Source organism: Labrus mixtus, chromosome 13 (genome assembly GCF_963584025.1).
Source record: "Labrus mixtus chromosome 13, fLabMix1.1, whole genome shotgun sequence".
Classification (NCBI taxonomy): Eukaryota; Metazoa; Chordata; class Actinopteri; order Labriformes; family Labridae; genus Labrus; species Labrus mixtus.
In genome coordinates, this window is record NC_083624.1 from 21,779,400 (window position 1) to 21,796,080 (window position 16,681).

At 41.9% G+C, this 16,681-nt stretch overlaps 1 protein-coding gene across 4 annotated transcripts in view; it reads right to left on the reverse strand.

Moving 5' to 3' along the window:
• The window catches only part of epha3 (eph receptor A3), a 98,510-nt gene that overhangs the window by 67,479 nt on the left and 14,350 nt on the right, over positions 1-16,681 (reverse strand). For all 4 annotated transcript variants that reach the window (XM_061054164.1, XM_061054163.1, XM_061054166.1 and 1 more), the window contains exon 3: positions 14,487-15,147. In XM_061054164.1, coding sequence (XP_060910147.1) covers positions 14,487-15,147 — 661 coding nt within the window. The remainder of the gene's footprint in view (positions 1-14,486; positions 15,148-16,681) is intronic.

Below are 16,681 nucleotides of genomic sequence, written 5' to 3' on the forward strand. Positions count from 1 at the left end.
AAAAAACATCGAGAAACCCTGTTGTGCACAGATGTGTGAAGGATCTGACACACTAGATGAAAGATGTTTGCTTTATAATTAAAAGGTGTGCACTCCCACTGTCAATGTATAGCACTGTAATTAACACCTTTCTTCACTGTTAATGGGATTCAGTGCAACCTATCAGCGATCAAGCGGTCATGTCTCTCGCTCTCTCTCCCCCTGTCTCTCAGTCTCTCAACCCCTTCATTTCTGCATGTGTGTTGGCAGCGCATGTGTCACTCAGCATGATATTAGCATGGTAAGTGCATGCAGATGGCAGCCACAGCCAGTAACCTTTCAGGAGCCATTTACATGTAAATCGATGGATTAATTGGCTAAAGCTCATTAGAGTCGGGGGTCTCATCAATAGCACGCACCTCTATTACCCCTGAAACTGAGCTGTCATCTCTAACCCAACATCCTCCGACTCACTCACACACACACACACACACACAAACACACAAATATACACGAGAACCTTTGAAATCTACCCAAAACATTTCTTATCTATTGCAATTGTTTGATTTATACCATAAAAGTTGTCTGACAGTTTTGAACTACTTTAACCAATGCACACTCAAAATTGAAAATGTATTTTTTGCACTGTGATTGCATATATTTATGAAAGGGTAATGTGATCCGATCAATTGTCAACTGCAAGTTATCAAATTAAAAAAAGAATCCAATCCAGTGTTTGTTTTGTATAGTGATTAAACAGAACACACCACATCATGTAAGAGATGGAGGGAAAAACATGATTTCCATACATCTCTAAAAGGCCAGTATCGGCCCTGCTACATCAATAAAGCTGTTTGCAGCCATCCAGCTCTGATCTGCAAAGCAAAGATTCAGTGCAAAGGTCTTGCATTAATCAGTGAGATTTCTCTAACATTCCTTGAGGCTTTGCACTTTGGCATCCCCTCCAGGTGTTGAAATTGAACACTTAATAGCTAAAGACCAGCGGAGCGGAAAAATGGAAAAAATTGGTCGGTTGTATCGCTAAGCGTGCTACGCTACCTTCACCTTGACAAATGCCTGGTGCCATCCTTTTAAACAGTGAGAGATGAAGGGAAATGAATAAGAGGAGGTGGGAAATCTGTGGATGATGAGTACAGTAATCTTGTTGGACACTGGTGTCTTCTATTCTCTGCTCATCTTCACAATGCTTCTAACCTTCTATGCATATTTGTGTGTCTACGGTGTGTGTGTGTGTGTGTGTGTGTGTGTGTGTGTGTGAGAGGGAATGTATGCGTGAGTGTGTAATCTGTAAGAAAGGTCACTGCTCATCTCTGCAGTAGCCCTCAACCTTTAAAGGTTGGATCCTTTGTCCCGTCATAAGTGACACTTCATCCCAGCCACTTCAGGAAGAGAGACTTAGGCAAAGACAGAAAGAGGGGCCTTTTGTTTGAGGGCAGGGGCATCTTGGCAGCACAGACACTTGTTGACACACAGCGGTGGTTTTGGGAATGCCAATGCTTAAAGGACTGAGAGAGTGAGGGGGGACAGCATGGCAGTAACTCACTGAAATCACGTACCATCTATAAAAGCTAAACACCAACATTACAACTTTATTTTACTCCATTATTTTTAACTTCCCCATGGAGACCCAGAGGTCTCCAAACATAACAGAGAACATTTACTTTAGCATCGAGCACTGAAATCTCAACACTGGGTCCCTTATCATGCTTTAGATCAGATCATCGTAAGTAGCAACAGATTTAAAATGCAGGTTCACTATTTAATAACATGTACATAATCTGTAAAACAACATAATATGTTATTTAAAAAACTACCTAATAAAGGTAAAACTTTATTTCAACTGGGAAAACAAATTAGAACTTAAGAGAAGTATTGAAACAATGCACAATGCCTTTAACTGTAGATTTAAAGAGATATCAAGATTTATAAAAATTATATTAACTTAAAAAAGACAATACGTGTATTTTTAATTTTGTTATAAAAAGTGATTTTTTTACAAGGTACAAGTTATTGTCATCCATATTTTTCCACAGGTTTCTTGATATCATGACATATTATATTTCGTATCTATAGCTCTTTTTATACTGCCAGTTCAAGGTATGACTTTGTGGATGCCTCTGTCCACAAGGTAAAATACATGGAGGTGTAATAGCGGGGTTCCTAGCAGGAATCAAAGTTAGTAAAACAGTTGAAACAAGGATGAAACAGTGTCACTTTAAATGTAGAGCGGGAAGTTGGAACTGTGTTAAGTGTGTGTGTCTCCATGTGAGTGTTTAAGCTTCCGCTTATTGTTCGTACGTCATGACTCATGCTTCCGCAACGGATTAACTCAATGTAAAGATTGCACACTGACACTCCAGTGTTATGCAGTTGCAGATTCAATATAAAAGTGTAAAGGTGATTGGGGATCTTCATTACAAATGATGACGTTGTTGTAGACCCATAATGTAGAAAAGGGTTTGTGTAAATTGTATTTTACTGGATATGAATATTTCAATGTACTCCAATGTAAACTTATTACATTATTTCAAGTGTACAAACTTCCCTTATGCAACATTAATGTCTTAGATCAAATGTGTTAATTAATTTTGAGGAAGACATTGTATTCAGTGCACATTCTAAGTTTTCTAGAGATGTTGGAAATTAGTATCAGGAGATAAAAAAAAACTGCTTCATTGAATATAAATGATTCTTATGTTAATTGCTGGCTATCGTCAGTGGGGAAAGACAGATAGACGTCCACACAGCTGCAGACCTTTAAGGTTGTCCGGTGAGGTCTCGCGGCGCAGTCGTTATGGTTGGATGCTCTGAGCATGCTCTGTTGTGTTTGGCATTCTGAGTGCAAGGACAGCTAAAGGCCTGATCACTGAGGCCTGACTGCCCTTAATCAGCACACGCAAACTGACACACACTCATATGCATACACAACAGTAGTTGCATATCTAACACGCAAATCAACCCCCCCCCCCCACTCACACTAGTTCACACAAACACTTGTACACACCAAAGGGCATGTCATTCCAGCTGACACCATTTCTAAGTCAACCGCCATGGCTGCAAGCTAAAATGTCACCACTCTGCTTCTTGCGGGTGGATAGGGATGGCTAGAGTATGCAATAAATGAGTGCAGGGACCTTTTCCTTCATCTCTATCAAATGTTACAGTAAGAAGAGTTAGGGATGCATGGAGTCTATGGATCAGTTTTATAAAGACACTTACACGGGGGCACAAGCTGGGAAATAAGTTCTCTTGAGACATGTTACTTTATTTGGTATGTCTTTTTTTTTAAAAATACATTTGTATTCTCCAGGGCCTCCAAGTAGAAATCCAGATAAAAGTCTCTTCGCTCTGACTTAGGTACCTCAGTGAGTTTTGGATCTGCCAATGTGACATCTTATTCCAAAGTTTTCTACATTGAGCTCTGCCACTGAAAGTAAAGCCAGCAACCATACGTATCGTATTGTCTCCACAATGTCATTTTTACAGCCACAGGCTCAGGCTTTTACTGGGGGCTGGGTTCACTACACAAAGTAAAAACTAAAAACAAATTGACCTCTCATATTTACTGTCTAGACTTTTCTTTAACCTAACTATGGATGCCCACTATAGCCAAACAACAAACTGGTTCTTAAACTATCACTTTGAACCCTAAGAAGCAAACCTGAGGTAACCAGCTAAGTTTACCATCCTGACAACCTTAATTGATGTCAAAGTTATTGTGTGTGTTGCAAATGAATGGGTACAAGATTCATCCTGGCCATCATATAGATAAAAACCTGTTAGATTCAAACTTTTGCAAAACAAGCTCACACAATGCTGATTGAGCCTGTCACTAATTATCTCTGTATTGTGCTTCACAATATGGCTGCATCAGTTGGTGCAGGTCTCTCTTAAGAAATTACAAGGTTTGTGTCCATACAGAAAATAAAGCAAGCATTCAAAAATGAAACAAAAGATCAACTGAACTGTGAGCACGAACAACAGCCATTGGATTATAAAAAAAAAGTCTTGAAACAAAGTTTCACTAGAATTAAACTTTTCTGCAGCAGAATAAATCTTGGTGGGGCTAATTATCTCATCTGATTACTCCATGACTTTACTTGTTCCCCTTCCCTTACATTAATATTGATTTTTTTTTAAAGGGGCTGGCAGCCTAGCTTGAGACCAAACTTTATGAGCATACTGTACATCAACAGTTTTGTGTAATTGCTCTAACTAACAGATGAGGTGAAAAAAGTTATGCACTACAACTTTTATCCCAATTTACTTACTTCACTGAATTAAATAAATATCAATGGAACCGCTCTATTACCCCACACTGCCAGGGTGTTCCTGACAGGACATCTCGGGGAGCTCAGGCAGAGTGTGCATGAACAGAGTGCAAAGGAATATAGACAACCTTAGGACCTGTAACTGGACCTGAAAGCTTGAGAGCAGCCTTTTCACAGCCTTTTCACAGCCTTTTCACAGCCTTTCATTCCAACCCTTGAAAAAGCATGATTTTAAGTTTAACTTTATTCCAAACGGTTTCCTTTGATCCATTTCAGCCTATTTCTGGTCAAGAGGAGAAAGATTGTTGACAGACAGCCATATCATCTCAAGGCTGTGTCATAACAGAAAGAAATCCATTTTGGACGTCTGGAAATTCATGTCCTGATGTGTACTGGCCGATGAAGGATTGGTTTGGCAGACTAAATGTATGCATAGAACAGTCAGTATGTGTGTGTGTGTTAGTGTGTGTGTGTGTGTGTGAGAAGCGTCTCCTGCTGCGGTAAGCACTTTGTCTTCCTTTCCTCACCTCTGCTCACTTCTGGTTTACTAATGACCTGTGTATATTGACAGATATGTCTCCCACACTTATGTCTTGCACTTATTCTCTCTTTCTCTCTCTCTCTCACACACACACACACACACACACACACACACACACACACACATGCATGCACAGATCCTGGAGGAGCTCTAAAGAATCTCTTCCTGCTGACTTGATTAAGATGGAAGACACAAACAACAAAAACACAGAGGTCACCATGGCAAGGTCAACAACACAGAAGCAGGCGCAGGTAAGAAGAATAAAACACATTCAAAAGTACCAAGGTAGCTGAGGCTCAACTATTAAACAGTTAGGCAAGATGAATTTATACTTCCTTTTTTATAATTCTGAAGTATCAGAAGCTTTCTAAAACCAAAGACGCATATGTACACAGATATTTTTTGTAAAAACTGATGTGCAGAAAGGTTGAAAACACACACAGTATTCAGTAAGACATTCCTATACCATAGCCATGTTTTGAACGCTTTTAGGATCTTTTCCACACTTGGCTGCATTAGCGGGCTACAAGCTGGTCAAAACCATCTGTGGTGCCTTAGTGTGGCCAAAATGTTCTTCATGTTTGTTAAGAGAAAATAAGGCAAACGCAGTCTTCAGATGCTAATGGTCTGCTTTGGCTTGATTCTATTGTATTTATGCGCCTCATAATTGGCGTTAGTAAATGTCGGCGCTGCAATGCAGACAATGAAAATCTCTCAGATGGACACATCAATTAGACTCTTTGAATTGCCAAATCACAGCAAAAGTAATCTCACAACACTTTACAGAGCAGGTCTAGACTGTACTCACTCGTTTTTTCATTGTATTTTGAGGAACCCGTGTGTGCACTCTCTGAAGGGAAAACTTCCTTTGAACATGCAGAATTGAACAGGACCAGACTCATTGGTGAACAGCCATCTGTCACAACTGGACGGGCCCAAAAAGTGGGATAGAGAGAGAGAGATAGTTTAAAACGGGGGCCTGAACCATCACCTGGTTTAGCTCCTATGACTTACTCCTGTAGCAGCAGACCGGGTTTGATTCCAAATTTTAGGCAATTGCTGCACGCCTTCCCCTCTCTGCTCATCGTTTTTTCCTCCATATGTTTGTTTTTTTCCCCCTCAGAAAACACTGGGGCTGACTGGCGTTTATGTTGAAGGACAGATAACTGAAGCAACTCTTACGTGTCACTACATCAGTGGTTACTGTCTACATCATAACTAGCGAAGCCTCGGCACAAAAATTACCAGCACATTTCCGTGCTGTGCCCCCGACTCTCCAAAGTGTGAAAACAGACATCTCTGTCTTTGCCTGGCTGTCATTAGAGTGCAGTGTTTGTTGAAATGGAAAGGTTGTTATGCCTGCATCTGTGATGTAGCAGCACAGCATGATCAGACAGCTGCTGGAAGACAGACATTTATGCGGTGACGCTTCGGTTTGAAACTCCGACACTCCGAGGCCTCTCTTCGCTGAACGCATTGCAGCTGTAAAGCCTCTGACAACCACTCTCACTGTCATTATACAAGTGTACAGGACGTGTTTGGATATGTGAGACACTTGACAGCCGAAGCTCTTTGACATGGGTGACACATCTTCAGCACAGAGGACAGCAGACATCACGCATGACCAGCTTACCATAGGAACCTTTATATGCATGGTTTGCAGAGATGCATCAAAAATGGTCGAAAAAGCTTCTGTTGAATATCTTTTCACTTCAAGTAGTTTTTATATTATGTGTAAAAGCTCTAAAAGTATTATGGTCGTTTATTTTACAGTTTATTACTGTATCCCGTGGCCCTGTGATTTGCATTGTTCGGTCATCTAGTCCTGCTGAAGGTGGACATCAAAGCTGTGCACATGATAAAAAGATAGAGCTGTGATGTGGAACACTGATAGTAGGAGTGGGAAGTGCTAATGGAAAGTAAGGAGAAAAAGGTTAAATGCAAATGAGCTGCTGATTGTGCTGTAGATCAGAGTCGCTCAAAGTAATTATAACAGATAAAAAAAAAGTGATGAAGGTACAGAACGTTCGCACCACAAATGTTGTGCCTATTATCAATTATTCAAAAGCAGTTTCTAATGTTTCATGTTCTGTTTTTATGCAGAATAGTTGTAAAAAAAACACAGGAATACAACCAACATAATTATGACATAAATCCTTATTTCATCAGAAATGTTTGTTCATCACTTGTAGTTTTTTTTTTTGTTCTTGGAACCTGTCTGTCTTCCAGATGTGATGGAAAATGTGTTTTTCAGCCAGCATACTCGAACATTTGAGAGCAATGCTTGTAGGAAGAAGATTAGTGGCATAAAGATGAAGGGGGAAAAAAAATAAAGAAGCGAGCATGTCGGCCTCTGTGGACGTTGAATTGATAGCGGCAAAGTCACAAATCACAAAACAAGCATTCTGTGCCAAAGAGTGTTCAGCGGGGGTCTGTATCCCAGTGACAGCTTGCTTTCTTTCGCTCTTGCCTTCACCCCAACCACCACCACCCGTCTCTCTCTCTCTCCCCCCCCCCCTCTCTTCTCCAGCTTGCTCCCTCTCATCTATCAGGAATGATGGAGTGACTCCCCTGTTCCACTCCCCCATGTCCCTCCCCTGTTACATTACATGTGTATCCAAACATCCACCGTGTCTGTCAAACAGGACGTTTCCTGCAGTGTTCATCCCTCTGTCCTTGCCTGTCCGCCGACACACACACTTACGCACACATATACGCACACACACTCACGAGTAATGTCAGTCCCGCAATGATCGTTCACCGGTGTTAGCCACACCTTTTGTCTGCGTGTGTGGAAATGCACAGAAAACACATATCCTCATACAGATGTCTATTTTATTATCGTCTTTTTTTTTTTGTTGCCAAAATACAAACTGTATGCAAACCATGTCTCTTTGTACAGTACACACTCAAAACCCACACTCACAAAATACAAAGCTGGACTACGGTGAAGTGGTCCTGCCGACCAATAGGGGTCTCTCTAACAAATAAACAGCCCATCTATCTATCCGTCCACGTTCGTTCTGGGTCTGGTTCTGTATGTGTGTGCCTCAGTGTGTATTTGTCTGCATGTGTTGAGTTGAATTCCTGAGCCTGTGGTTACCAACTGCTTTGAAGTCCTATAACAGCACCAAGGCACCAAGGGGTGACGGACTTACCCGCCACCCCGGGCCTGTTCTGCAAGGCCCGTAAAGAGAAAAGCAAACAGGCAATAACACCCCGAATGAATAAAACTTCTCCTGAATCTTTGGCTCTGGCTTCCCGTCTTGGCCCTGTGTGCCAGAAACACACTCACCTAGGCGCACACACACACACACACACACACACACACACACACACACACACACACACACACACACACACACACACTACATCAGTATACTACATAAGCTCACAAAGAGATCAAAGTTTGATTTAAGAGGACAGAGACACAAACAGACACACACTCCTGCAGTCTTTTACCCAGCATGCAAAGCATTGACTGGAATATGAATGGGGCTTTTCTCTGTCTAATGCATTACTGTAATGTATTATAAACAAAGAGACTAACACAGAGTGATGTTTATACAGCCTATTGTATATGAACATATACAACATCGTCTGTGTTTGCTCACTTAGAAAGTAATTCCTGTCTTTGGACAACAGCTGGATGGTGTCTGTAATTAATGCTATGCTCATTATCTCTGTCTCTTAGTCGCTCTCTCTTCACACTCTCTCTTCTCAGCCATTGTTGGAAACAGCAGAAATGCATTCACTTTGAGGTTAACAGAATGCGCTTCTAAACACAGCAGGACATGGCAGCACCTCTGCATGCTCACTTTTGCAATATATTCGACTAATCAGAACTGTTAATGTGACTGTTCTCTGCTTGCAGGAATGGGTGAAAATGCTCGGTTTATTTTTACATACAGTGAATTTCACATGTTGGTTGTTAACACAATTATTAAAGACCTTGCTCCTTGGATCACATAATAAATGCCTTGTCCCTTTCTTCACTTTCTTTTTCAGCTCCAAAAAGGAATCATGCCAGGCAGCACACAGCCAAATGGCTGCAGCAGAAAAGGCCTCCACGCTAAACTCTTGTGACAGGAGAGGAGGAGACCAATGCAATGAAGCGCCAGTGTCAGAGCAGAGCTGAGTACAGTAACTCATTTCAATCACCCGAACACACAGGACATGCATCCTCTGATGTGATCGACTGGATTAGCTTGAACATGTGTGTGGCTGAATTACATGAACAAAACATGCTCTCAAACACAGTAGAGGTGCTCCTTATGCAGGATCAGAAACAGGCTATTGTTGTACTCTGCTAGACGTGTGTGTCTTTGTGATGTGTAGCAGTGTGCTTCTGGAGACAAGAACAATGACTTTGAGGACTAGAAAAGTGTAGGCTAAAACATACAGATGCAGACAGTACATGCAAAAATAAGGAGAAGAAAGAAGATGATGTGATACATATATCAGTCAGGATTAGAAATACTGCCATTGTAATAAGGGACTATTGTGTGTGTGTGTGTGTATAAAACTGATCTGTTCTTGTGGAGAGCCTGGCCGTTATATAATCGCCAACTGAAACAAACAGAGTCCTTCCAAGGGACCAGAGGAGAGCCAATAGCTCCATGGATTCACAGCACTCAGCCTCAACAGACTGCTAGAAAAAATATACAAGAGACACAATCCAAAACAACAATGTTGGTGATGAGAAAAATAAGAGGGCAACAGAAAGCATAGCTTTAGAAATTTAGGACGCTGGATCTCCTCTGCTCATATGAATTGGTCAAACTAGTTTTTTATCAAAACGTTTCTCTAGAAGAACTTAAAATACATAGTGTATTTGTATTCCTTTCAATAAAAATACGAAGAGTAAGAACAGGATAAAGCCTTTAAAACATTCTAAAATACACAGAAGTCAAATGTCGCTGAAGGTTTAATTAGATCCTGTAGCAATTGATTTTGTAATAAACAGAAAGTGAATCATTAGGGGGGAGATAATGCACAAATCTAACAGAAACAGAACCTCACTACTTCATTAACTTGAATATTACCTGGTATTTTAGCTCTGCTGTTTGACCACTTCTTAGTAATGTGACTGGATTTTTTTCTTCCATCAGCCACATTGGATCTCTACCGTTTTGCATAAACCTCATTGTTGAGTCATTGTTGAATTCAGCGTTCAAATTAATCAAACACTAAAATGGATTGCAGACTCATTTCAGAGACCTGAGCTCGTGTATTCCGCTGGTCAGGGTTTGATGTAGGCTTTGCGTGACCGAGTCATTGAAAGATGTATAATGTGTCTGCTTGAAAGCCAAGCATGTCTGCGCACAAGGGCAGCAGCTAAATCACTTAAGCGCGAGGGTGGAGAGTGATTTAAAACATTCGACAGGAGATGGACTGTAAGCTTTGAACCGTCGGCCCAGATGATCGGCCACTGGGGGAAGCGGAGAGACGGGGCAGAGAGGAGAGGATGTAAACATGGAGGAAGAAGAGGCCCTTCTTTTTTTTTGGAAGTGATGAGATTACTGCAGTCTATAAAAACAACTAACTTTAGAACATCAATCCTGAGAGGACAGACCTATTTTAAAAAGATGAGAAAGCATGACTTCATAGTTCTCTACTTCCACTTGTAACATATATAATATTTGCCAAAACATCAACTCCAGCATAAGCAGGCCTGAGTATATGTGTCTCTGTGTCGGATTAACTCTGTGTGTAATTATAATAAGCATTATGGAGCTGGCAACTTTGAGGATAGAGTGTCTTGATAAATCCAGTAAGAATGTAAACCTGCGTCTCTCGTCTACGTGCAGCATGAACAGCTGCTTGCATTTGCAACACACACACACACACACACACTAACACTAACCCTAACTCGACAGACACACATCCGTTTGCTGTTTTAGGATCAAATTAGGGTTGCAGGAATTTCACACTGATGCTAGATAGGAGTTAGTTCACCTGCTCCAGTCTGTTCTAATGACAGATGAAAGAGCAGCTTACAGCGAGATTAGATCTGGCCTCACATTCTCTGTGGAAAGGCCAAAGCCTGCTCGCAAAAACATACAGTAATCCTGACGATGACTGACGCGTGCATTCACCTGGTACACAGTCTTGAAAAACTCCGCCCGCTCACCACGTTTTACTCCCTGACAAACAGATCCGATAACATCTCTTCTCCTCGGATCTGGATGATGAAATATCAAAATAGGCTCACAGCAGTCACTACATCCCGGGAAATGCGTGATGACCCATTACAGCCATCAGCCAACACACGAATACATCCTCAATAGCATGCAGCTCACACACACACACACACAGACACACATTAGTGTCCCATCGCCAAAGCCAGACAGAAGTCGTGTGTTCTTTCGAAGGCGCCACTGAAAAAACATCCTCGCTTTGACAAATATCTTTGCCTATAGACGTGAACACACACACAGCCAGGCAAGATAATGACAGTCTTATACAACAGTGTATTCTATTAAAGCCCTTAAACACACTTTGGAGGCTGTATAAACAACGGCAACTGCTCTCACACTCTGTCTCTCTTCCTCTCTTACACACACACACATTGAGCAGAGGCTTAGGTAATCGGAAGATGCTGCATCAAGGCATTCGGTCAAAGAAAACAAAGCATGAAATATTCAGCGAAGGTGCTCCATCCTCATGACTCAGAGCTAACAGTCAAAGCCAACAACATTTAATCCAAACACCTCGTTGTCGGTCTAAAATCCAGCTAGCTGCCGCAGCCAGACAATGTGAATATTGCAGTTCCGTGCTTGAATAAACTAATATTATACTGGTTTATTTAATATAAGCAATATATGGAAATATGTCCACAACAACCAAACTCTCTCTGAATGCAGTCATACGATAACATGTGTCCAAGAGAATTCAGGGGCCCCATTTCTAGGTCTGTGATATGTGAGTGCTTGAGAAATTGTGGTTTAGGCATCTGTTTCACTCTGTTGAATCTGGCTACAGCAATGTAAATATGTTTTCATCTTTTTTCTCTATCTGTCCGTGCGGCGACCTAACCTCATGCACTCATCTATCTGTTAACACAGAAGGCCTGAGGAGCGAGCTGCGCGCTGGGGGCCAACGGCGGCTACACGCGGGGGGCAGTGGGGGGGCCCTGTTGGTGCAGCTGTCCGACTCCGCGGTAACATAAGACCTTATTAGAGTCCATTAGTCCTCTCTGAAACCAATAAGAGATTGTCGAATACATCCAAACATTCACACAATTCACAGGGAGACAGGAAGTGACAGGAGGGTGGTAGGAAGGGGGCACAGGGGGTCGGCCATTTGTCCACATAATGTCGCATTCTTGCATCGACAACTTTTGGCCTTTACATTTTTTTGGGAACAGCATTCGTGGATCATGGATTCTTTTGTACCAAAAATTGAATTGCATCAGTGTTTTCTTTTTTAATCTACTAATACCCTTAAGAACACGTTTCAAAACAGCATGCAGACTTTGGAAACTTTTTATTAAATGGTGAATCTTATATTCTGTAAGATCCTCAAAGCCCCTTCTTCTGGAAAGAAAAAAAAGTTCCACAATGAATTGGCATCAAATTGTGAACAAGCAAATTTGTATCTCTTAGTACTGTAATGTATTTGGTTGTCGCTGTCTGCTATTCCACATCTCCCTGTGCCATGTTTACATTTTGTTCGAATAAGGATTCCAACTGACAGCTGCCACAAAGTTTCTCCCAGCATCTGGACAGTAAGACAGGCTGGTTTGGAGTCAAACTGCCCCCGGAAAAGAGCTCCCCTTGGCCCTGACAGCAGGGGCTTGACCTAGGAGACTGCCTTTGATCTTTAATTAACACTGCGCAGGGCTCAAGAGAGGGCAGAGTTGATGAACATGGTGAGTGTTTAGGACCAGCTACAATAAGTCAGAAAGCTGCAGACAGACTGGAGTTCCCTTTTTACTTTCACCACTGTTTTAGCTTTAAAGACTTTGTGGAACAGCCGCAGTGCAGAGGCGGCTGCCTTCAAATGGATGCTTCCTAAGCAATGTGAGGAGCTCACTGAAACTGAGAAAAGAGAGACACATCAAAATTGACATGGGTGGAAGAAACCAGCCTCAACAAAAGAAAGGTGGAGTTTCATGGCCCATGCAGTGACCAAGCCACTGTGAGCAGTTTTCTCTGGTCAAACATAACATACAGAAACATTAACCAGTGGGCCATGAACAAGCAGGTATACACCCTCTCTGTTGTTATTTTACATTATATACCTTTGTGTTTAAATATGCCATGTGCTGTTGCGTATGATTTTTATGTAAAGCATACTTTCCACAAAAACGGCAGCAGCTGCTGTACAGATGCAAAAATAAGTGTAGCAGAGTCACACTGATGAAGTACTGCATCTGTCAATGATGAGAAGTGCTACACTAGCCCACTGAAGAATCCTGCCCATTGAAAATGGATGTTTGCCAAATTATCGTGGATAACATATTTACAACCATTATAAAGACAATAACCACATTATAACTTTTAACCGGACTGGGATAGTATGTGCTGAGATGACTTATTGACACATTCAACCTCTGACACAAAGTGAATTCTAACAGTTTCAGATTGAGGTAGCTCATGAATGGCTTTCTTCTTTCTTTTTGTAAAAGATACATCCTATTGCATCACTATTCATGTCAGTCCGTTTCATAACTATTTACAGTTAAACTTCATACAGGGAGTTTAAGTTGAGTATAGTGAAATGAAGAGTAACATTCAAAGGACAGACAAGTTGTCTGGAAAAAGTTGTCTGCTTGCAAACTTTTAGTAAGTAAGTAAGTAAGTAAGGTGTGTTTCACATGTTTCATATACCAGTCCAGTTCAGCAGAAGCAAGAAGAAGCTTTACTGACTTCTATCATTGTGACAATTTGATTACTTCCAATATCCAACTGGCAGCAACTCAAACCAGACCCCCTGGTAAACATGTGGTATGATGATGTCACAGACAGTCTGAAATTAAAAGGCAGCCAGACATACTTTAAGATTTTTTGCAATCTCCTAGAAGGCGACGACAGGCTTTGGGGTAAGATCAAGTATCTTCAAACTCCAGTGTCTACCCACTCATGACTCCACCAACACCCACAACCATCACCACAACTTTTCCATGATCCACCGTCCACTACAGCCCATTCCTTTCTTCTGTGTTATCAGTCCCATCCCTGCTACTCTGGTTAAGATCTTCCCATAGCTAATGATGTGTCACAGAGAGGATTACTATTGAACTACTGCACGTTGCTCCCTGGAGCTCAAAGATCTGGACAACACGTCACACACATACATGGAAAAAGATATGAACAACTATCCACCAACACTTTGGGATTCTGGGGTTATTTTGAAGACTTCAGACATATAGAATCCATACATACATGAACACTCAAAGGTTGGGCCTTAAACGTTGTGGACTGACAGATATGAAGTGGGACAGTCTTCTTATCACACACTTTGCACTCTTTGTAGCCTTGGCAAACTTTGCCTTCATCCCCAAGTACTTCAAACAAGATACATGAAAAAAAAAAAAAAACTGTTTCCATAAAGAGGCAAGCGAAGAAGATAAATTGGATATAACACATGTATAAAAAGTAGTTACTGGACACAATGAAAGTATGAGAGAACTGGGAAAATAAAAAGCATGAGTGAAAGAGCTTTCTTACTTTGGCAGGTGTTGCTTCTCTCCTCGTACCCTGGGTTGCATAGACACTTCCCAATAGGAACAAGCCACTCCCCCTCCGTACTGCAGTACATTCGTGGAGGCTCCTCCTCTTTGGAGTGATTGACGCACAAGCCTTTCACCTCCACTAGCGACTGGGAGTCCATGGGCACCGTATCAGGGAAGGAGGCCAGATTCCTCACAGTGTTCGGGCACTTCTTGAAGTAAACCCTCACTGAAACCAAAGCTACGCAGGCACCCACATCCTGGAACGCCAGGTAGAAGCCCTTCTTGGTCATTGGACCGACCTCACGCACCTCAGTGTTGAGCTTGAGGATGCGATCTCCCAAGTCCATTTGGGTGAAACTCTCATCAGCTGCGATGGTGTCGATCTTAGAGAACTGGTGCTCTCTGAAGTGACTGCCCTGGTCGTCATCTGCCTCCAGGTAGAGGAGGTTGAAGGTCTCTTTGCAGGTACCCAACACCAACGGGATGGAGTTGCAGTCCCTCAGGGTGAACTTCAGCTCCACGTAGATCTTCTGAGCCGACTGGCGGGGGATCCAGTTGGTACGAAGCCAGTTGTTCTGGCTGTACTCCATCACATTGCATACCTGGAAGGTCCGGATGGGAGTGTAGTGCTCATCGACCCCGCTGATCTCCTCCCACTGAAAGAGATGGAGAGAGGGAGAGGTGGAAGACAGAAACAGAGGGAGACGGAAAGGAGCAACAGACGAGAGACAGGGAACCGAATGCAAAGGAAAAGGGAAGCAAATTTTAAGAAGGAAGAGACAAGGATAGAATGCAAAGTAGAAAGCAGAAGGAATTGAAGGGAAGGGTGTGATACAGAAAGTGATCACATCAGAGGAAAATTAATAGAGGCCGAGATAAAGGTGACAGAGGGAAATAGGGCAAGGGGTCAAAAGGGTTGGGGTTCAAAATAGAAGAAAATAGGAGTAAGGGCATAAAAGGAGTCAAAAAGGAAGTGATAGTAAGAAGGGAATTTGGAGCCAGGAGAAGGAGGTAGAAACGGGAGAAGAGGGGAAATAGAAGAGAAAAACAAAGTTATCTCCACGCTATAAGCATTCACAGATGAATTATTTAGATTCAGATTCACTCTTTGTGAATACTAAGCATCTAATAAACACTTAAGGGTGAAAAATCACACTACCAGATCTCTTGTAAATGACTCAAATTAATTAAAAGCAAACTTGCTGCCTTAGCCAAATTTCCCAGATTAGAGGGCTGTGAAAATATCTCAGCGAAAGAAAAACACGAGGTGCAATTTTCCATCCACATCCTTCTAAATTTGTGTGAAGCTGCTTAATTGCTGTTAAATATTAACAAAATCTCGTAGTGTTTTTTTTTCACCCTTCTTCTAACATGTTTTTTTTTTTTCTCTACAAGTGAGGACTTTCAAGCTGCAGTCTTGGTTATTTGCATCACAGTACTACTGCTACTAAAAAGGAAACGTGCTGAATCCACTATGAAACAAAAGAAGCTACGAAGTATAGACAGATGTGAGTGTATACCAGGAACGTTCGTGTCTATCTTACATTTTCCCTCCACTGGGAGAAAGCAATGAGAGGAGAGGAGAAAAAAGAGAGCCGGGTCATTGCTTTTGAATTCAACACAGCGGGAAGTCTCATTGATCATGCGCTTTGGCTTCCATGTCCAGGCAAATCAACACTGAATCAGAGCGATGATGAATGGGAAAACACCTGAAACACTGGGCTCATTGTGGTTAAAATGACAATCATTAGAATGAATGGGCGTCAATGTGTAAATGGATGCTTTTATTTTCTGTTGTTTCCTTTCCGTGGAATTCAGAAATGGATGTATGCTTGAGTGAGCAGTGTTTTCTTCAGAGACAGACAGAGAAAGGGAAACCCGCTCTGGGTAAATGGAAACTGAATTATCGCTACTTTCACACAAGCATTAATGGAAACATAAACCCGCACACACATATACATTCACATAAGGCTCATGTGAAGTGTTTAGAGTCCCATAGCAGGCGGACACAGCAGGTGCTTTCAGCCTGAACACAGAAATTAATGACGAGCTAAGAAACTCTAGGTTCTCTATTACATGTGTTTTTGTCCCTGAGTGTGTGTGTGTGTGTGTGTGTGTGTGTGTGTGTGTGTGTGTGCTGGTGTTTGAGCCTGTGTGGGGGAGTAAAGTGTATCTATGAGTGTCTGGCGT